The following is a 23,031-nucleotide window of genomic DNA, read 5'->3' as shown; positions in this document are numbered from 1 at the left end:
ATTATTTGATTCTCATCATTTCTGTGTGCTTTAAGCAAGGTGTGAAGGAAAAAAATGGCTCACATTTTGGCATGCAAGACAATCAAAAATCCATTCCAGTAAATGAAAAGGAACTCATTGATATGTGTCAGTGTTCCTGTAATATCCTCCTGATCACATTCTGCATTGTAATTTTGTGTTAAGACTGGAAATTAAAGCTGATCTACTTCTCAGTTGCCTTATGAATGTTGTACACCAACTGAGCAATGGGCATTTTGTTTTTCTTGTCTTGTTGCTTCAGTAAACTCCTTCCAGGTTCTCTTCAGCTAGCAGCCTCTTGGGAAACACACACAGTATTAAACATGCCTGTCTATAGAGATGGGAGAGCCAAAGAATTACATTGATCTTGGATAAATTATCATTTAGTTCTGATCATTCACACTACTTTAGAAAGGTTGATGAGATTTTTTTCGATGGGAATCTTGCATCAGTACAGGTTGGGGCTGCCTGCTGGAGAGGAGCTCTGCAGAAAAGAACCTGGGGGTCCTGGTGAACAACAGGTTGGCTGTGAGGCAGCAGTGTGCCCTTGTGGCCAAGAAGGGTGGGGTGCATTAAAAAGAGCATGGCAGTAGGTCAAGGGATGTTATCTTCCCCCCCTTACTCTGCCCTGGTGAGGCCGCATTTAGACTACTGTGTCCAATTCTGTGTTTGATGGTTCAAAAAAGAGAGGAATCTCCTAGGAGTCCAGCAGAGGGCCACAAAGATGATGAAGGGCCTGGAGCATCTCCCATGTGAGGAAACACTGAGTACCCTGGATCTGTTTCAGTCTGGGGAAAAAAATGACTGAGAGTGAATCTGATAAATGTTTATAAATATCTGAAGGGAGATGGGAGGCAAATAGACGAGGCCAGGCTCTTCTCAGTGATGTGTAGCAATAGGACAAGGAGTGATGCCCTAAAGCTTGAGCAGTGGAAGTTCTGTAGTAATGTGCAGAAGAACTTCTATACAGCAAGGGTGATGGAGCACTGGAACAGGTTGCCCAGAGGGGTTGTGGAGTCTCCATCTGTGGAGATACTCAAGACCCAGCTGGACATCTACTGGTGTGGCCAATTGTACAGTACCTGCTTTAGCAGCAGGGCTGGACTGGATGATCTCTTGAGGTCCCTTTCAACTCCTGCAATTCTGTGGTTCTGTGATTCTGTGATCGTGGCAGTGTGGAATATGTTACAGCATGTGGCCACACATTCCATATTTTGAACTAGGTGACTCTGTTTTTAGTAACTTGTTTCCTTTTACCTCATTCTATATCAGTATAGTATAAACCCAAGAGGAACTGGATTCCTTTTTTTCCAATTGATTGGTTGGAACACATGGCAAACCTACTATGCTGTGTTTGTTCTGTAAGCTACAAACTTGGTCTGCAAATGCAACAACTCTGAGTTCTAGGAAAATAAATAATTTTATATAAATAAGTTAAAGTTTGTTCTGGAACAGAATTGTTTTCATGCTTGGATGATAGGGAGAGGCCTTCTTGGTAGTTATGTAAAAGTGGAGAAAGTAAGTCTATATTTTTAAATTAACTCTTAGGAATCATCTCATAGCTTAATATTAGTCCTGAAGGCTGCAACACAGATAATGTTTCTGTTTCTTTAAAATGGATTGTGTTAGCTCTGGGGATGAAAACATCATCAGCTCAACTGTAACTATAGCTAGATACTTTGTGCTTCTGTGCACGTGCATAGCTTGATATTATCTGTGTACTGGTAACAGTGATACCTAAGGCTACCATGGATAAACACTGAAGGTTTCTGATGACAGCATCTTCAGCACAGGAGAAAAGCTCTAGTGTGGTTTGTGATACCATCATAACCTGAGGTGCTGACAGAGCTCCATTCACAGTTTCCCTGCGAGTTGCTTTTCTCAATTTCATGTACCATTTTTGTTTCTTGTTGAAATTCATAGATATTTCTTTTCTCTTTAAATAAACCCAGACTAAAATTAAGAATTAAAGTCAAAGTACCTTTTATTACTCTTATTATTTTACAAGAATTCAAAATCTCCGTTGGACATCTTAAAGTTTATAAAATGAGTATTTTGGACAATAGAACTGTATTTTAAGAAGTACTGTAATTAATCAAGAATAATATTTACTTAGTTACATTCAACACAACACTGATATTCTGCCATGTATTTGATCATATCTCTCAACATGACAAATAAACCTATTAGCATTATTAAAAAAGTGTTATAAAAGAATATCAAGTACTGAATTAAGCCTTTGTGATGGGATAGACATGGAGGCTGGCTGAAAAACATAAACAGTATTTGCCATTATAAGAAAGCGGATTGTGTTTTTCTGTTTATATTTGGTTTTGGGGTTGTTTTTTTGTTTTGTCATGTTTATGTTTTCAAGTTGCTAAAATGAGCCTAATTTTTTTCATTATCCTAATAATTTCTTATTTTACTGAGAGGTTTTAGAGAGAGACTTTATTTTACAAAGGCCTTGACTGCAGTTATACTGCTCAACATATTGCAGTCAAGATAAAGGAAACAGATTCTATACTACTGAAATCATTGCAGGAAAAAAAAAGAAAAAGAAAAAGAAAAAAAGGAAAAGAAAAAAAGAAAAAGAAAAAAGAAAAAGAGAAAAAGAAAAGGAAAAAGAAAAAGAAAAAAGAAAAAGTAGAGGGGCGGGAAAAGACCTTGAAAGGTCATCCAGTGCATCCCTGTTCTGAGGCAGGAAATGGGTAACTAGGTCATTCCTGACAGATGTTTGTATAGGCTACTGTTAACCACAAATGAAGGGGATTCCACAGCCTATAAACCTATTCCATCTAATCTAGACTTCAGTTTGAAAGGGAAGGTAGTTGGCTTTTTTGTTTTGTTTTCATCTAGTCTACTCTTCCTTGCTGCAAATTAAGCAATTATTTGTTGTATTTCAGGTAGGAACAAAGAACTGTTAATCATGACTTTCTGTACAATGCCTTTTAAAATATGCATTTTCCCTCCAGTCTTCTTTTCCTGAACTAACCAAGCCTCATTCCTTCAACCTTTCCTTGTAAGTCCTACTTTCAAAATAACTTATCATTCTTGTAGATTTCATTTCAACTCCATCCAAATTGTTTAAATTGTTCTTGGAGTGCATTGCCCAAAATTGTACAGAATGCTCCAGCTGAGGCCTCAGCAGCGCTGAAGATTGCAAAATAATTAGGTCCTGCATCTCACATACTGTGCACTTCCTAATACATCCTGGAATTAGAAATGCTTTTCTGCAGCATCATCATGTTATTGACTCATATTTATCTGGAAATCCACTCTAACCCTCCTATCATTTTCTGCAATCCTGTTGCCCTGTTAAAGAGTCATCATATTATACTGATATGTTCTGTTTTATTTTTGTCATCAGTAGTACTTAGTACCTCTCTGTCTAATTTGAGCTTGTTTCCGTCAGATTGTTGCCCGAGGTACCTAGATATTTTGAATTCTGTTCTGTTTTTCAGTGTGTTTGCAACCCTGTTCCAGATTTTCTGCAAATCTTACAAGTTTACTCTGTTCCAATATCCAAGATGTGAAATGAAAAATTGAACAGAATAGGTCCAATGAGGAATCCCTGAAGGATGTTACTGCAGGAAACTGTTGATAAATACTGTTAGGGAAAAATATTTAACTGCTTGTGTGTCAACTGTCAATCTCTTACTGCATAATTATTTTCTCCCATGTGCTACCCTCATGCCTGTATACTAACTGTCAAATAACCTTTGAGAGTATTCTTCAGTGATGGATAAAGTATTAATGAAAGTCAGGTCAGCTGAACTCGAATTCCTAAGAGAGGCACTATTTTAATCATTTCCAGTCTTCTAGAACCTCCCTCACACTTCATCAGTTCTCAAAAGAAAAAGAATAATCAAGCAGGGGCTATTTTAGCTTTCTAAGTGCCCTAGAATATTTTAGCATATTTTTCTGTGGAAATATTTATATGATCACTAGTCAGGCCATACCATAACTTCTGAACTTGTTACTCTCTTTCCAACCAAATTAGACTGAATAGTAGTGGTGTCAGTGGTACTATACTTCTGTAGGTTTTGTGAAAATGACCAGGTAAGTAGAGTCCCCCACATCAGCAAAGAATTCAGTGTAAATGAAACCATGATTTCAGGCATTGGAAAACTCGCACAAGAACATTGTTATGAGTATTATATCTGAAAATGTGAGTCTGATCTTTTACTCCAGGCTGATCCGAACATGAGACACAAGACTACAGGGCTTATCCACAGCTTTCTTTACACTTTTAAGTTGGAAGGATGGAAAACTGGCTGTCTTAATATCACTTAACTCATTCCCCCTTTTTTTCTGATCTGTGCTTCTTGACTTTTATGAAAACTAATTGCTTTGAGAATCTGATGCTAAGATTATTTTTTGTAGACACGTGAAGCACATTAGGCAAAAAAAGAACACTGAATATTTTTGTCTTTTTTTTCTGTGTTTTATCATTCACTATCTTTCTTGTTAGATACTAAAACTGAGCCTTCTTTTGTTTCCCTTCTTCTGTGTTTACCCTGTGATTGGCTTTCAGTTTGTTTCTTCGTTTAACACTTTTTGCCCCAGCCTTCCTGATTTGATTCCCCCATGACTTTTAGTCATTTGTTCTTGTCTCTGAATATCTGTGACAACCTCCTGGGTTGCTTTTTTTTTTTTTTTTTTTTTGTTGTTGTTGTTGTTAATCACAGAATTCTTGATGAAGCTTTGCTGCTTTCTTTCAGTACTTTCTTTGCATCAACACAGCCTGCTGTTGTGTCTTCTTAATATGCCTTTCTCAGAAACTATCAGCTCTCCTATGTTCTAATTTCCTTCCTGAATGTCTTTCAAAAGATCTGCCCACCCATTCATTCCTTAAGCCAGTGAGACTGCTTTTGGAATCTCATTCTCTCTCTGTCATTACATGCTTTCTTTGCCATCATTAATTTTATTGTTCTGAGGTCAATATTATAGTCTTCCACCTTTGTCTTATCAGTTAATAGTTCCCAATTAAGTAACACACAAGGCAGCCTCTTCCCTCTCATCTCCTAACTCTTGGAAACCACATGTTCTCAGTACCTTTCAGGAATCTGGTAGCTGGCTTATCTCCTGTACTGTTATTTTCCTGAACATTCTGTGTGTGCTGCTGAGGGCTGGTGAGGAAGAAGGTTGGCCCAGGTCTCCTATGGGGACAGTATCCTTCAGTATCCTTTTTTTTTTTTTTTTTTTTTTTTTTTTGAGGGAGGATGTGCATGAAATATGACTTGGACATACATAGGGAGAGGACACTGGACTAGGTGGGTGTCAGATCTGATCAAGCAAAGCAGGTCCTCTGTTCCCAGCACAGTGTCATCACAGTGTGAAGCAGCAGTTCAACAGAGCTAAAGCTGAAAGGGGGAAAAGGCAAGAAATCTGTAAATTACAATATGTCTTTTGGATATCTAATATTTCATTATCTCTCAGGGTTGTAGTTGATGTTATATGGCCAAAATTTGAAGGCCTTATTCACAATTACATTAAAAAAAAAACACTGGTCTCAAATTGGTATGACTTGTCTGAACAAAGCATCAAGATGTGCCCCATTGCTATTAGAAACCATACACAGACATGGCTGTCTGCAAACATTGTCCATCTCTAATGGCTTAAAATCAAAGGCAACAAAATAAGCTCCAAGCAAGGTGGGTACTTCATGAAAGAAGATATAAGGTGTAAACAGTGAAACGCAAGTATGAAAGATGTATGGAAAAGCACAAACTTAAAAAAAAAAATGGAGAGGAAGCCTGACACATAAGAGGAGACTGTTTACCAGAGAACAGTATTATAAAAGGAATAGTCTGAGTGTAGGAAAAAATTGCAGGGAGCAGCAGACAAGTAGATTGCAAGGGATACAGGAAGAAGAACAGTAGAAGAAAATGAAAATAGACAGGTGGGAGAGAAGAAAGTGAATGCGGCATCCATCAGGTTTGGGTTTTTCATTTCTTCACCAGTGAACATTTAAGTCCCAGTTATTTTTGAAAAAAAATGATAAACAGGAAAGGATTGTAAAAGTGTCCTTCATTCTGACTGGAATGTAGCTAATCATCTTAGTAGTTAGAAGAGAGAGTCTGGTGCTGAGAGGAACATTTCTATCGTAAGAACACAGTTTAATTTTTGGTTGTGGTTTGAGAGGGGGGTTGTTTGCAGGCTTCTTAGAGATTTGAGTACAAGTAATCACAGCAGAGGTGGATCACCAGGTCTGACTGCTGGTGACGATAGCAAAGGTGTATGATAAACTCAATTTATGACAATTACATGGATGATAAAAATAGATCTGTGCTTACATGGTGTTTGTGTTCTCAAGTGTAGGCTTTATGTGATACCATTTTTTCATTTTGGCTTCTCTTCATCTTGCTATGCTGGTATATTTAGGGAGGATATTTTTGCTTGTGTATTATTTATGTATGTTTTTGTTACCTTGCAACTCACAGTTGCTAGCAAGTGCTATATTAAAAAAATTATAAAGCATGTAGTGTGGTATGTGGCTTAGGGAGACAGCTCTAATTCAGTGAGCTTCAAAATTGATTTAATCAAGATCTGATAACATTTTCCTATAAAAATACCATTGCTTTAAATCAATTTTTTAAAAGTTTAACTACACTTGAAAATTAATATTGGTATAATTACAACATTCCTTTCTGCTCGTAAGTAGAAATGCTACATGAGAATCAGGTACAAAAGCTGTTAAATCTGCAGGCGTGTTGTACCACAGTAATGCACTTGCTGTCACAGTCACTTGGCATTTTACCTTGTACTCACGCCAAAGCTGCATTTTGAGTCTCCAGGATGCAGCCTGGAAGATTCTAGTCGGCACTGCAGCTCTGATGGTGGGAGAGCATCAGTGTGGCATGGGGAGGGTCTGCAGTGCACGCAGCTCTGTTAGGTGTGGGAAAGACAGTGTGTGAGCTGTGAACCTCTGCCATTCACTATGACAGAGAACAGTAGTTTGAGTTATATTTTTCTGGAATACTACATTCCATCTAACCTAGAAATATCATAAATACATCATTTTAATGATGAAGTAATTTAGGCATTTTCTATTTGAACCAATGTGCCAGTATGTCCATTTTAGTTAAGAGAATATTTTTTCTACCACATTGGCGGCTGGTGCTGGTTATAGGGGGTGTGTGTCCTTCTACGTATGGGATAGGAGAGAGCATGTACATTTGTGTAGGTAGATGGATGTATCAAATTGGTCTACGCTGGCAAACATACTGCTACATCAGCATAGAGCACTGCAACAGCTCATGTTTCTCTTTTAAGGAAATACATCTACAGCTATAAAAACACCTTCCCGGTGGCATAAAATGCTGTATCTGAAAAACTGTGTAAAGAAAAGTGGAGAGAAGCAAATGAGGCCACCTGCCACATATCTGATACGTCTGTGATCCAGAAGTGCCAGGATGACAGGAAACTAATAAAGAGTTTGTGATTTTCATAACAAACAGAACCTCGCTTTTACTGGCATCATAAGTAATGGTGGCCCAAATGAAAGGACCTGAATGGTGTTTGGTGAAGAGAATTGCTTATTTGAGAAAGACAAAAAGAAGTCTGGGCTGCTCCGCTCTTCGTTGAGGAACTTGCACACAGTCCAAGAAGATGGAAGAAGGCCATATACTGAATATTTCTGGTTAAAGATGTATATGAGAGGATAAAAAGATCTCGTGCAATTGTTGACCATATTACAGACCCTAGTGATCTCTGAATCCTGCCATTTCCCTGATCTCTGGCACATAGAGACTGATATAAGTTTGGAAGCATCTAGTTCAATACTTCTCCAGGGGTCTTATCCATACTCATAATTATGGAAACTCTTGCCTTTCAGTCCTAGGAGAAGCACAAACCTGCTAAATCAAGTTCCCCTTCTACCTCAATTTCTTCTGATTGTCCCATGAATGTAAGGTCTCCCTCCTAATTACTGACATAATTTAAGTATGGTCTTATTTACAACTCATATGTAAATATACATTGTTAACATAATTGGTCACATGACTTGGTCAGTCACTGCTCCCACATATCTCAGTATCTATTAGTTGCACGAAACTTCAGCCACTTGATTGAAAAATGATAGCAGATTGCTGGTGGAAAGAGAGATAGGAGACCCCGTTACTGGGAACATGTACTATTTGATTATAAGAGTGCCTGTTTCTCACGAGGACACCAAAATGCATTTGGTGCCAGTGAACAGCAAAGGTGAAGGTCATGGAAAAATTAAAATCTCTGAATTTGTAGCACAATTGTAGCATTCTTCCCCTAGAATACCTGGGTAAAGCTTTGGTTTTTATATGTAATGCCTGAAATCGTCTCTTTGTTCTGTAATAGTTTGTAAAAGTTTAGAAATTGACATTAGACCTGAGTACACAGCTATCTTTGTAGGTGCAATGCAAATGCCTATAGAAGGTCACTCCTGCTGCAGTCTTTCTTATTTTGCTATGCAGCTCATCAGTCCTTTTCTTTAGCTTCTTCCTTATCTCCTAGTTAACTTTTCTTACTGTTCTAAAGATTTTGGGGTAGAGTGTGAGTTTATCTGTGCAAGAAACTTTCATCACAGTAATTCCATTGGCAAAGCTGAAAGCTCTCACCATTCTGTTGTTTCAGATTTTTGTTGCTTGGCATTTCTTATCTTTGGAATAATGACATTTCAAAATGTTTTCCTGTTCTTCAAGTGTCCTTGATCTGAGGGTTGCTGCTGTGATAAACCTTTGCTAGCTAACATTTGACTTACTTTCATGGGAGAAATAGCACATAAGCATTTCACTCCCTTCTGTTCTGATCTGAATTTCAAGGTCCTTTCTTAGCATGTAGTGAAATCCAGTGAGCTTTCTCAGGACTAGGTGGGAATCAAGCCTTCCCTCGTATGCAGATACGCAAGAGCATCTCTGTTTCTATCCAGTGCAATCCTACTGAGTGGAACTTTCCTCATTTATCCCACCTTGAGTCACGCCTGATATCATAGGTGCTGCGTACCCAGCAAACAGTAATTGCAGACTATTCCGCTCCTGAAAAAGGCAAAGAAAAAGATCTAATATAAAAATATTTGTATTATTTTTAACGAAATTAATAATGAGTAATAATTATTTGGTATTATTTGGGCTACATTTCGTTTTTAATGTTTGGGGTGTGTGCAGAGCCCACTGCTCACTGCTGTGAGAAGTCACCCATTTGCCCACCAGGTGATGTTTGATTGTGACTGAAGAGCATTGTGCACATTTATGATGCTACAGAATTAGTCTTTTAGAATGTGTTTGGAGAATTCTAAAACGTACCTGCCTAAGCCATTCTGTGATTCAAATGTTAGCACCAAAGCAATGTGGCTTTACAAAAAAAAGGACACCTTAAAGTCACCACTAGCTCTGACACATTAAGAAATGTTTTTAATGAAAACCCACGTAACGAATGGCATCTCCCCTGTCATTAACTGTTTCCTGCATCATGAAAAGTAGTGCCCCATTGAACCGGGAATCCCACAGCAGCGCTGCAATGGCCTGTGGGCAGGAAGGACGTGTTTCTGTAGGTTTTTCTAAAGGTAGCAGGGCTCTCATTTGTCTGAAGTGGATACGCGTGGGCCACCAAGATTCTGAACATACTGTTTCTCCCTGGGATGGCAGCAACCCACCATCAGTCCACCAGCCATTGTTCCTCAGGCAACAAGGCACGCTTCTGATCTGGTGTGGGTCATGGGCATGGCTTGGTTTTAACTTTGCAGGAAGGAGCTGTAGCAGCTCCTCAATAGCAATACCGCACTGCCTCACTTCATGTCAAAGTACTAGCCAATTGCTGTCATAATTTGCTTAGTAAAGCCTGAGTAGTCTTTTCTGTGATAAGTCCTTAAAGGCAAAGAGGTCCTGGTTAGAGATCATTTCTCCATGCCAAACACATGTAGAGCTGTTCTGGGCCAGGTTTACTTAGGAAGTAAACCAACTGATTTTTTACTTCAGGTTAATGCTGAATTGCTAAGATGCATGCAGTGATGCTGTATTCTTGTGGGCGGTGAGGATCTCAGATAATTTGACAGATGTCGCTTGGAGAGAAAGAGGAGGGATCGGTGATGGCTGCTTCACGCAGTCTGCCACCGGCCTGAGCCGGAGGGGACGGCAGTGAGCGCAGGGCCAGGGGTCTGCTCAGCGTACGGGAGTGCCGTGCCCAGCACGTGGGGACCCTTATTCCCGCATGCAACTCCAATCAATTCGTAAGCCACAGCTCTTCCAAATAAACGAAACCATTAAGTTACACTCGCAACTGGAAAGGCTTTGTTCCAGACCTGACTTTTCCCCGTCTTTCACGTTCTCAGCAGAGACCGCGTTGGCGGTAAAGAAGAGCAGTCGGGCTTTGGACGCGGCCATGCCGTGCTCCAGCCCGAGGGCGCGCGGTGCGCGGCGCGCAGGGGAGGAGGCGCCTGGCACATGGCACGCGGCTCGGCCCCGCCGCGCCTCGGCGCTCCCCGCAGCCCCGGCTCCCACCCTCGGCACCGTGACGGGCACGGGGCCCGCGGCGCGCTCCCCCCGAGAGCATCGCATGGAGCGTTCGGCCGCGGCTCCGCCAGGGAGAGCGGGGTGGCGGCGGGGGCTGTGGGGAGGGGGCCGGGGCAGGTGCGTGCGCGGGGGGCGCAGCTCCCGCCCGCCGCCCCTGGGCGGCTCCGGTTCGGCGCTGCTCGGCTCGGCTGGGCGCCGGCAGAGCGCGGCGCTCGCTCGGCTCGCGATCGTGTTTGCGCATGACCCCTCCCCGCCTGCGCCCTCCCCTCCCCTCCCCGGCGGCGGCGGCGGCGGCGGCGGGGAAGGTTAGCCTCAGCCTCAGACACGGGCGGCTGCTCGGCGGCGGCGGCCGCGGCGACGCAGTGCAGAGGTGCGGGCGGGTCGCGCCGGCCCCGCGCCCCGTCCCTCCCGCGCCCCGCCTGCCTCCGGAGCCCTCCGCCCGCCGGCGGCCTCCCCGCGCCGGTGTCGGGCCGGCCCCCCGGCCATGAGCGCGGCGCTGGGTGTCCCCCCGCCGCGCCGCCTCCCCCGCCGCCCCCGGCGGCTGCCAGGCTCCAGGAAAGTAGCTTGATGAGTGTCCAAAGTAGCAGTGGAAGTTTGGAGGGGCCGCCATCTTGGTCCCGGCTCTCCACGTCCCCACCGAGCCTGCAGGGCTGCTCCGCGGCGGCCTCCCAGCTGCACGGCACGCCGCCCGGCAAGCCGCCCAAGGAAGGTAACCGGCGCGCTGCGGGGCTGCGCGGGGGGCCCGGCCCTCGGGGAGGGGCCCGGCCGCCGCCGCCGGAGGCCGGTCCCGGGCTGGCGGGGAGCGGTGGTGGAGAGGGGGGTGCCCCTCGCGGCCGCGGTGGCGGCGCGGGGTCGGGCGCCGGGCCCGGCGGCGGCGGCGCCGAGCGGAGCCTCCGGCGCCGGGCGAGGGGCTCGGCCCCGCCGCTCCTCGGCGCCTCCTCGTGCCCCCCTCCCGCCGGGCCGCGGCGGTCCGCTCCGGCCGTCCTTCCGCTCGCATCCTCCCTGGGAGCTGTGCCCTCCTCCGGCGGCGGAGTAACGGCGGTGTGCGGAGCGCGGGTGGACGCGGCCGTTGTTTCTGGATGGAAGGAGTCGGGCACTTTTTGCACCGTGGAGGTGGGGTAGGGACGGAGCGGAACCGCGGGGCTCGTCCCTGTCGGGAGGGCCCCCAGGGAGCGGCCGGCCCCGCGGCGGCGGTGACAGGGCGCCTCGCGGCCACCGCCGCGCTATGACTGCAACTTTCTGCTTTCCTCCATCACGCCTCGGATGATAATATTTTCCTCCTCCCTCCTCTGCTCCTCCCCTCTTGTGTTACACCGACAAGCAGAGCGGGGTGTTGTGGGTGTTTGCGGGGAATAGCTGTATGAAGGTTACGAGCAAACAAGTCCCTTCTCTGTTCCGTTCGGGTTATTGTCTGCTTTTCCTCCTTGCATTGAGATGCGCTGCCACAAGATGTAGCAGTTATACAGCTGGAGAGCGGCTCGCGGCTTTCTGCTGGGAGAACTACTTGTGGCGGGGGAGAACTTTTGTGCACGCGCACCCGCGTGCTGAACAGTTGTGTAATTTCTCTCCATTTGCCCCACTTTGATCAGTTCCGCGTAGCTTGCCTACGGATGTCTGCAAAATGTCGCTAGCCAGGCAGGAAACTTGAGAACTTGAAATAGAAATACCAGCGAGAAGAGCGGTCTTTGTTTTTCAAGTCTTCCTGTGGTTTTTTTTGTTTTTTTTTTTTTGTTGTTGTTGTTGCCGCTGTTGATAAGCAGTTTGAGGGCTCAGTGACGGGGATTCGCTCTCCCAAAACACAGGAGGTGCTTCTCCATTTTCCGTGCCTGCAGTTGTCAGACTTGTATTGCTCCCGTCACTCTGCACGAGCTTCTCCTGGCAGCCTGACACGAAATGCTCTAGAAAATACCTGGAGAGGGATTACAGTATATGTTAAAGATGCTGAGTAAAGTGGCAGGCATTTTGTGCTCCTGCGCTCCTGGAAGCCGACTGGCAGCAGAACGGCCGCCCCCAGCTGAACGTGCAGCTGATTTTAACTTTATTAGGAGTAGGTTTCAGCAGTGTCGCAACACTTGTTATGGATGTGTGCATGTAATATTCATATGGAGTGCCTGTGTGGGGATATTTTGGGATGTATTTCAGATACCAGGTGCACAAGCCTGAAATGATTGTTGCAGCACAACATACAGATAACACAAATATATATATTCTCTCTTTTTATATATTTATACATTTATTATTTAAAGAGAACTGGTGTTCCTTAAGCATGTCATCTAGGCATGGAAAAGCAGTTTTGTGATGTTAATTTTTAAAGCGGCGATGATGAGGATGGTGCTTTTTACATCCCTTCTCACGATTCCTGTGGTTGGATTGTTCCAAGTGCTTTAATTTACACTGTGCAGATACGGGGTTTCAGAGCTGTGAAAGCTCAGCTCTGTGTATGGTGCTGTAACGGGCCTTATTTGTGTAGTGTTCCCACACTGTGATGGCTGCATTGCCTCACTGGGCAGTTCTCTTTGGGAGTCAGTGTGAGATATTGGTGGTGCCTGAATCCCTATTTTTGGCGTAAGCTGGCAGGATGGTAGCAGCGCGCTTTGCTTTGTAAGTGTGTATTTTGAAATGGAGCATTTTGTGTGAAAGCAGTAGGCCGTCAAACACTGATAGGTTGGTGTGCTCATAGGCATTGGATTGTACGTGTGCAGGAACGATGGCAGGTCAAACTAACAAGTTCAAAATAACCTGAAACATGGTGTATTTAAAGGAGCTTGTGTGCGTGCTGGTTCTTGACTGGCGAGTCCAGGCAGCGCTGCCAGACTGTCTGTGTTGGAAGCAATATGTGAGGGTGTGGGCCTTGGCGAGACCAGCACCGTGCTTGTACGCTAGCACCAGTGCTGTGTGTCCAGGTGTGGGCCTGCCATGCTTGTGCTGAGCCTTTGGCCTGGGCCTGCCGTGTTTCGTTATGTGATACCTGTCCCCTCTTCTCAACTCCTGTCTTCAGCAGGCCGGCTTCCCTGCCAGATATGCAGGCCTTGCGTGGTGCCTTGCAGCGCAGCAGCTCACACAGCCTTACCTGCAATCTGCTGGGACAGCTTGGCAGTGGCCCACATGGTGCTCACTATGTGAAGGTTCCTGCTACTGGGAGCAGGAACCCCTGGCACCCTCTTTTTGCAAGTCCAAAAAATACTCTCTGAAGCCCTAATATGGAGAAATCAAGCAAAATCAACCAGTCAAACCAACCTCTGACATATGTAGCTGTCAATCAAAGTTCTTTTGTTTCTCAAATTTTAAATGTAATACTCTGTCAATATTGAAATAGGAAATACAGGGTGAAATTGAAGAAAATAATTTATCTGTTTTGAAATGCGTTACAGGTTTGTAGCAGTGCTTCATGAGGTGTTGTCTTCTCTTACTATTTGACTTGTAGGGGCATCATTGCCCAGCTGAGTAGATGTGAATTTGTGCTTTAGAGCTTTAAAATGAAAATATTGGCATGGACTTAAGTAAAATAGTATCTGTACACTTCTCTTGTATCGGAACTGTCTTGTGTTTCCAATTCCATGTAGTATCAAACTTTCCTTCTATCCTTTGTTTCATATGCCAATAATTTATGTGTGGTATATTTGGTCAGTCATTTATTCAGGAACCACAAAACTTAGGCTGTGAGGAATTTGGGAAAACTGTTAAGTAGTGTTACTGTAAACGCTGTATTTACTGAATCTTGTGCCATAACTCAAGTAACTGCAGTCATGCAGCTTGGCGTTTGAAGTTTCTTTACTGTTCATGCGTGGCACTGAAGAGATCACATTGTACAGCTGCAGGGTGCTGGTTTGGAAATGGGAGGCAACCAGGCTATTGCAGAGAGGACAGAGAGGTTTTGGAACGCGTATGTGAGTGTCTTAAATATTTCCTCCTTTGAGGTTGGAGGCAGGTCACCAGTCCCTGGCAGTTCAGCATGGTGCTTTGCAGGTTGTTTTTTTGTGTGTGCTATTGGCTTTGTAGACTTTACTAGGTGCAAAACGAAGTGCTAAACGAACTCTGAATCACCAAAATAGGAATGGGAAGGATCACATCTGGAATTTGAACACAAGTTGAAAGGTGATGACATTGTGTTAAATAAATCCATGACGTTTTTCTAATACCATTTGAAGAGCTATTGTTGTAGTTGTGTATTGATACATGCACGTGAAAGCTACCTGGTTGTATTCAGACTTCTAGGTTCTTCTGTGGTTGTTTGCTTCCAGTGTAGCAACTCAACTGTTCTGTTTTCTTAACCAGTAAGTTCTCAGTAAGTTGTTTTACTGCAGTTTCTTACAATTTAGATACAAAGCTTTTGAGAATTTAAAGGACATAACCAGTTTATGTGAGAGCAAAGAATGGGAACACTTTGTATTTGAGGGTGATGGTATATTTTTACTGAGAACGAGCACAGCAATCATAAAAGATTGTTTAGGCTAACTGCAGCAGGTGTTGTGTAAAACTTGGTGTTGTGCCACTTGTGTGCACCGATTCTAGCTTGTGATATTGCTATCTCTATTGCAGATGTTTCTCATAATGAGCTAATACAGTGCCAAATTCTTATGTGAGATTTTTTTAGTGTGCCCAAGTCAGAAGTGGGGGAAGAATACCTTTCCCACATTAATGTGGACCCTTGTTTGAACCTGAATGTCTGAGAAGTAAGTGCTGTGGAAAACAGAGGAGATTAACGGTTGGGTGATTGTTTTGTTTTATTTCTGTTTTTCCTTGTCTAAAATGGAATTTTGCATTAACTTACTCAATTTTAAAAGGAGAGTGAATCAATATTCTTAAGGACAGGCTGTATTTATTTATTTATTATTACCTCAATTCAAATGACAAGTATGTTCTTTTGTTTTTTTTCTCCTGTCAGCAAATAAAGTTCTTCTTCAGCAAGCTGAAATAAGCTTGTCTCTTTGTAATAACTTTGTTTTGTGGTAGGTATTGATATTACCTTGGATTTTCCTCTAAATGATTACAAAATGTCAGGAAAGACTAGTATATGCATATGTATCATGGTCAAAGTGAGGTCTGTGGAATTTCGCTACCTTGGAGAAAGGAGATTATGAAAATATGGCTGGCTTAAATAACTCTCTGTGCTTTCTGTGTTCTTCATATAAGGTGGTGTGTTTTTTTTTTTTAATACTTGTTCCCAGCCCAATTCACTCTAGTACTAAATATCTCACACACTGAAATCTTTACACATGCAGGAGTTCAAGCTGAACTTACTTTGTAAACATATACTATTTAGTAGAATATTTCCTGAACTGCAGCTCCACTAGAATCTAAAAGCATATGAGGGAAAAAGAAAACTTCTGTCTTTGTGAACTTCTTTTCGTTTGGCTTGGTTTGTTTTAGCTGTAAAAGAGGGAAAGGGAAATTTGGTTTGCTGGGTTGCTCTGAGTGGAAGTTAAAGTTGTAAAGGGGAAGAAAGAGCACCTTCCTATGTTCAGAACGTGAGTGTGGGAGGGCAGTCGCACAGAGCTCCCACTCGTGACTCAGTGTAGCCTTAAACAGAAGCTGGCCTCTGAAATACTCCAGGTGGACTTGAAACTAGAAAATTTCTAATGAAGATGGCAAGGGAGAGGTACTGGGTGCAATGTTTAAGAATTGAATTCTGCTGCAGCAGAGAAGAGCTAATGAGCATTGGAAATTGTTCTGGATCCTACAGTTCCCTACATCTTAATCCAGTCCTTATTGAGATGCTCAATTTGGGATAGGAACTCAGGATCTGCATCCTTCCTAAGCACCCTCTCTCTGCAGGTTTCGTTCCTTCCATTCTTTCCTGAGCACAGCACCAGAAGGTACCAGCAGGAAGATCCTGGTAACCAGCCTTTCCCAGGGTGGCCATGGTAAGGTGGTGGGAGTGCACGAACTTGTAGGCTTTGGCAGAGTTTGCTCAGACTGGCCCCAGCAGAAGGGCTGCAGGACTGGGCTGTTGGACATGCTGGGGGCTGGCCCTGAGAGCCATGGGGAAGGTCTGTGCTGGGAGGGGGACTGGAGGTGGCAATTATATCACTGATTTTAATCATGGCTTAAATCAGTGAGCAGGAAATCCTGATTAAATAATTGTTTTTAATTTTGTTTGCGATTGTGCTTAATTATTTTTCCTAAAGAAAAGTTGATTCTAATTGGTCTAATTTTATCGTGCTTCTTACTAGACAGGGGGGATGCATCTATATGCATTTATTTAAGTAATTACTTACAGCTTCGATTCTTTGTGTTTAAGAAACGTAATTCCTGGTGCTTTAGATAATAAAGTTAGCTGGAAGCCAAATAAAATGAATCCTAATTGTGCTAGGTAAGAAGTAATAAATATATCCAAGTGTGTTTTTGCATTTAATCCAGCTCAAACAGAAGCGGAATGTCTGTAGTTTGAGAAATGCGTCAGTTATTTCTGGTCACAGAATGAGTGGCCACTCTTTCTTGCCCCTCACTGAGGAGTGAAAGTGGCCCTTCCTGCCCCGAGCTGTCAGTTGCCACGCAGTGCTGGCTACCACTCGCTGTCCTGAGCTGCTAGGCAGAAGGTCTGGGGTGCTTCCAGGCTGCGATCGGTTGAGCCCACAGCTCTGGTCCTGTCTGTGTCGTGCTGCTGCCTCACAGTGCCAAGGTTTGAGTTGTCGGAGTGTGGTTGAGTCTGGTAGCTTAGGGATATGGAACTTCACCTCCAGATGTTTTTACTTGAATTTTTACATCATGGGAGGGAAGCAGTTCCCTGGTACCACCACCATTGCTGAAGGGTAACAGCAGGAGCATTAAGAAATGGGCCTTGCCTCACCATATCTGCACAGCTGTAAGTGGGTGAAAACTTAAAGGCCGCTGTGCTTTGTAGTGTCCTTATGAACAAAGCACCCCATCCTTCAGGGTTTGGGATGAGGCTAAGAAATTCCAGAACACCTTTTACAGGAAATGAAACCTAACCATAACTGCTTGAAAGTAAAGCTTGAAGTACAAGTACTGGATTCCTTTTCTTTGGATTTCTTATACAGCTATACCTTTAAGAGAAAAGGAAGGAAAATGTGTTTTTTGAGGAATAACAGGAAGTCTTGATGTGTGACATCACATATGCCTAACCTTTTAGGGAGTTGGCCTGCACAAGAAGGACGTGGGGCTGTTAAAGCAGGCCAAAGTGAGGCCGTGAGGGTAGGGGATGCTTCATCCCTGGTGGTTGTCAAGGCCAGGCTGTGTGGGGCCCTGGGCAGCCTTCCAACCGAAGCCGTTCTGTGACACTTACTTAGCTTTATGTCAGTATGCTGAGATCAAAGCATACAGATGCTTGAAGCACAGTGTCCTGCTGCTGTGGCTTCTGGTGGTGTGAGGTTTGTTTTTTTTTTTTATTTTATTTTTATAAGAAAAATTCTGAACAATATGTGTAAGAGTAACAAACTGGAAAATGATGAATATAAATGTCTTTTCTGAAAGAATATATTTTAGATCATGGTCCTGAACTTCATTCAGTGAGTTTCTGATGCCCAGGATGTTAGCTGGTTTTAACAGAGGCACTTCCCAATTCTTTCACCACTCAATGAGATCTCGATTTTAGGGAAACCAACTCAGATGATGTTACAAGTAGAATTTCTATTGCATCTTTCTTTCCTTCTTTCTGAGACTTGTCAGGCAATGCAATGCATAACTGTGTTTGTTAAATATAGGTGTTTTTCTTCTGGTTAATACTGCATTCTCATTGGTTCCATGCTTTTGTCCTACATTTTGCAGCTGTCTTTCAGCCAATATTGGTTTCTTGTTTGTTTGTTTTTTATAGTTATTCCCTAATATCCTCTTTTTAGTTCCTTGGGTCCTCAGAGAGATCAGTCTTTATTTCTTAACTTATTTCTAGTAAGGGTGGTGGGAGAGGGCATGTCCTTTAATAAGCCATTATGTTCATTATATAAAGAAGCATTTGAAAACAAAATCTCCATGTTATTAATAATATGCTCTTCATTAGTTAAAAAAACCCACAAAAACAACAACAACAAAAACTTGTACCTACTATCGTTGGTATGTAGAGAGAATTTTTAAAATGTTCATTTGTTTAGAAAGGACTGTGATTTTTGGTCTTTATTAGCAAATTCTCCTAGTCTACACAGTAGTGCTCAGTTGTATTAAAAGTTGTATTAAAAGATGTTCTACAAGTTCTGAAATTTCTCAAAGAAAAAAGCCTCTGTGTTATTTTTCATGATGTTCTTCTAACCTTTCTTTTGCCTTCGTTTTCTGTTTATCTGAAGAGGAATGGCAAGTAATCCTGTGTTTGCTATGCTTTGAACTACAATATATAGCTTGTTAGAAAATAATCATGCTTCATCTTTGTTCACATATAGTATTTAGAAGATTCTGTGCTCAACTTTCTGTACTGTCCAATGAAGAAACATGCTTCAGGTAACTTTCTTTACATTCATTGTTGTGCATGTTGCATTATGATCTCCGTTCTTCAGGATAACTTTTTATTCAAAAAATCATGTCAAAATACTACATTAATATAATGAGATTCATTGCTTATGTATAACACCTTGTTTTCTGTAATGACTGATCTATTTAAGATCATCCTCAATGACTATAAACTCTTCTGATAATTTACTCCCTTCTGTGCTTTGGTCACTGAGAATTAATTGAATAAGAAAACTTAAAAATTCCAAGTTTATCTTCGGTGTGTGAAAGAGTTCTGACTTACAAATGAGAAAATTCATTGGATACATGGTGGTGTAAAATGTGTTTAAATCAATTGGAAATACACTAATGCATTTGTCACACAACACTGTTGTTACTAGCTCACTCTTCTCATTCTTTAATTTAACTTTATAGCTGGTGCACACTGATCTTCTAGCCAAATACTTTTTTTTACCAGCTTGTTCTTAGACAAAGAATGTAAATTTTTCTGTCCTCAGTTTTACTCATTTGTATGTTTTTTTGTTCTTTGTAATTTTTTTTTTTTTTGAAAACAAGCTTCGAACTTCAGCCTTATGTAAAAAATAAACTCAGGAAAGAGTGGGAGAAGTTCAACATGATGAAATACCAGCTCAGCTTTTTTCATGTGTGTAGTTTAAAAAAAAAAAAAAGTCTACGTAGCAAAACATGTTGAGAGTGTCAAAGCAGTGCTCTTTAAGCTGAAATGGCTGCTTTTGATAGCTCAAAAACTCAGCAAAAAGTTAGTCTTCTAAGTATTATCACTAGGTGTTCTGGTCTACATGCTGTCACATCCTGAGTATCCAAGTGGTTAATATTAACGAACAGTCAGTTTTATATATTATGTAAGGACACACTTGATTTTTTTGCATATACAAAGTGTGTGTGAAGTCTTGATGAGCTGTTTGGTCATTAGGAGTACAGCTGTTAGTAGGATTTGCCATTCCCCATATCACTCTATTAGACGTGAAGCTTACACAAAAAATGTGGTTCTGTTACAGTAAAATGTTCTAAAGTCTTATTATGTACTTCTTCAAAACCTGTTTCATAGTTTCAGATATATCATTTTGCTAAACCTGTTGATGAATATTGCAGATAATACAAAATATGGTTGCTAGGTTTGTAATGCTGATTTTCCCATACCTTGAGTTCCAGCATTTTCTACTGCTCTTTGCTTTCAAACAGAGGAATGGAAACACGTCAAGTTCACAAAAAGGCATAATTTGGTTGTGTATTGCATCAGTATTTTTTTTGTATTTTTCTCCCATTCAGTATCTTTGCAACATATAACTTAATTTAGATACGAAGTACTGAAGCCATGATGGCAAAACGGTTTCCAGTAAATGACCTTAATAGTGATTTTAAAAAAAAATTATTTATTTTTACTCTTCATGTGGTGTGATTGAAAGCTGACCTGATTTGTTCTCCTGGCTAAATCTCTCAGAGTGTTGTTCTCTGAGCCCTTGCCTTGTTCGGCTTTTCTAGAGGAGTGCAAACAACAGCCACTGCTCCCTGCCCGTGTCTGACACCACCTTACTGGCATTCTCCTTAAATCTTCCTTCTTCATACTTTATTAAAAAATAAAGAAAAGAAGGTGTAAGCTTTGTTGTTGCTGTTGATCTCGCACCTTTGCATTCCTTGCTTTGTAAGGGACGTGGCTGTGGGGCAGCAGTGCCAGTTGCTGTGTGGGCTCCCCTTCTCACTCCCGGGGCAGGCTGTGCACTTTCTCAGCCATGTGCCCAGGGCTGCCTTCCCACCACAGGTTCCCCTTCTGACTGGTGCCTGTCCACAGGCATGACCTCTCTTGCCGTCCTGCTTCTCTGCTTCCTCTCTGCATCTCTTAACTTCATTTTTCCTCTTCCTGCTCACAGCCCCTCGCTCAGCCTTTGCCTGCCCCATTACTGGGTGGCTGAGGAGTGGCTGCTGCCCACAGTTGGTTTGCTGAGGGAATGCTGCCTTTGGAGTGGGGAAGGGGTGGCATTGCCATGCCCAGTGTTGGGCCATGACCCGCATGAGGGTACACTGCTGCGAGGCTGTGCTGCCAGTTTCTCTGCACCCTGACAGCAAGCAAAAGATGGAATCCAGTGTTAGGATTATATAGAGGTCGAACTGAAGGTTTGTTTTTTTGTCAAAAACAGATTTTATTGGTATTTCAGTCTTTAGTAATGGGAATTCCTCAGGTTTTTTAGACTTCAGGTTAAGGCAGGTTATTGCAGTTGCTGTTTGTTACGTCCACTGAGTCACTGAATCTGTTTTGTTGCGGCCAAAAATGCAATAAAATAGCTATCTGTCAAAAACAAAACATTTATGGTATGAGTTGTCTCATTTGATAAATAATCGTCAGTATGATGAATAATGTTAGCTTTTAGTACTCAGGAAAATATTTTGTTATGTGAAAGTAAGAAATGAAAGCAGTGAATTAGTGACTCAGGTAACTAGATGAATACATATTGTGACTAACTATTAAGAATTTAAGTTCATTTCACAGGAGATTTAAGTGGACTTTTTTGAAATTGTGCTGAAACCTACATAGTATGTAGTATATAATCGTTTATGTCAGATGTGCCACCACATATGTAGAAATTTGCCTGTGTGTGGGTTTGTTGTGTGCATGCCCTGTGCGTAGGCAAGCAGCATTCCATGCCCAGCCCCACTGCTGGGACTGCCACTCACTTGTGTGCCTTTCTCCTTGTGAACTGCACCTGGCAGAATGTTCTCATTCCTGATGTGTTTTGATTGAGTTACTTTTGCTAGATCTTGCATTTCAGTTGTCTTTTTGCTCTGAGGTAGCTTGCTAAAGCAGCACACATAGGCGAGGGGCACCCCCGGGTGCCTACCTGCACCTCTGCCCACTTGCACAGACTCTGGGCTTGCTTGGGATGGAGAGTGAACCTGGCAAGGCTCTGAGGCCCCTCTCCAAGCCCACTGCAGATTTAGGACTATGTATGGTTTGCTTTTTAAAAACATCCTCTGTGCATTTAACTTGGTGCTTAGCTATTCCCAAAGTCAGGATCGTGGAACAAATAAGGTTAGCCATATGCTGGGCAGAAGGCATCCAAATTTGCCATCAGGAGTAAATGGTTGACACTTAGTGGTTGATCACTATCAAGCCATTTGTAAGCATAAGGCTCTGTGAAACTCGCTTCTGCCATACAAGGAGTTCCATGGTCCTCCCTTACTTGTTGCCTGAACTCTGGGAAGGAAAACTCTTCCTTTGTCTCTTGTTTGGGAATGAGAGCTTGGGTCACAGTTGTTACTGAAGTGATGGCAGTGGTTCACAGGAGCCACCGTGACATTATCCCTTAAAATAACTGTTGTTAGTTTTGTGGTGCTCCAGATACCATGCAGCTGTGTTTCCAGGTCTTTCTACAATATAGGTGTTAATTGCACATGTTTTTACTGATATATATTGAACATATCTATGTACACATATGTATACATTTGTATATCATTTGCAGTGCCTAAGATATTGGGCTGCTGTTTTCTTATTCCTGGTTGCTGTGAACTGTAATGATTTTACAAAACCTAATCCAGGTAATCGCAGGCTTTGTCCATTCTTTGTTCAGTGAGCAGGATGGACTGTCCTCAGGAAAGGAAAAAAATGAGAGTCTGTTTTATTCTAAAACTTGAATGAATGAAAGTGATAGTATAGCAGAAAGAAAGTTGGTTTAAAATTAGGCAGTGAGTACTGGATAGGAGAAACAGCTGTAATGCAGATTTCTTTAATGATGATGCTGAGCAAGTTTAAAGCCAGATTTTTGGTGGATGATTACTTATGATATTTCTTTGTGAACTGGATGAGTGCTGAATAAAAAATTAAAATGTATTTTTTCCTTTTGATTTTTCACCTACTCATCTGTGATTTCATAGAAGTCTTACTTTTCTTCCTATCTGTAGAGAGGGAGAATGCTGCATAGGAAAATGTAAGTGTAGTCAGTGCTATATCAGGTGTGTGTGTGTAACTGATTTACTTGGAGCTGCGTTCTGAGGCAGTGCTTCCTAAAAGGAGCTCTGGGGAAGTGCCTCAGGCGGCAGAGCTTGTATTTTATCAGCTGGAGGCTGCTGGTTGGGTAGCCGCTCAGGAGGAGCAGATGTAGTTGCCTGATTCTTCGAGCAC

General features: G+C 42.5%; 1 protein-coding gene across 1 annotated transcript in view; it reads left to right on the top strand.

The window, feature by feature from the left end:
• Positions 1-11,069: 11,069 nt before the first annotated feature.
• TLK1 (tousled like kinase 1) overlaps positions 11,070-23,031 on the top strand; it is a gene marked incomplete at both ends in the record, with an annotated part of 66,925 nt that continues 54,963 nt past the window's right edge. Inside the window, one exon of the mRNA XM_079538990.1 lies at positions 11,070-11,211. Coding sequence (XP_079395116.1) covers positions 11,070-11,211 — 142 coding nt within the window. The remainder of the gene's footprint in view (positions 11,212-23,031) is intronic.

The sequence above is a fragment of the Tetrao urogallus genome, assembly GCF_951394365.1.
Source record: "Tetrao urogallus genome assembly, chromosome: 8".
In the NCBI taxonomy this organism is placed as follows: Eukaryota; Metazoa; Chordata; class Aves; order Galliformes; family Phasianidae; genus Tetrao; species Tetrao urogallus.
This window is presented reverse-complemented; position numbering and strand designations above follow the sequence as displayed.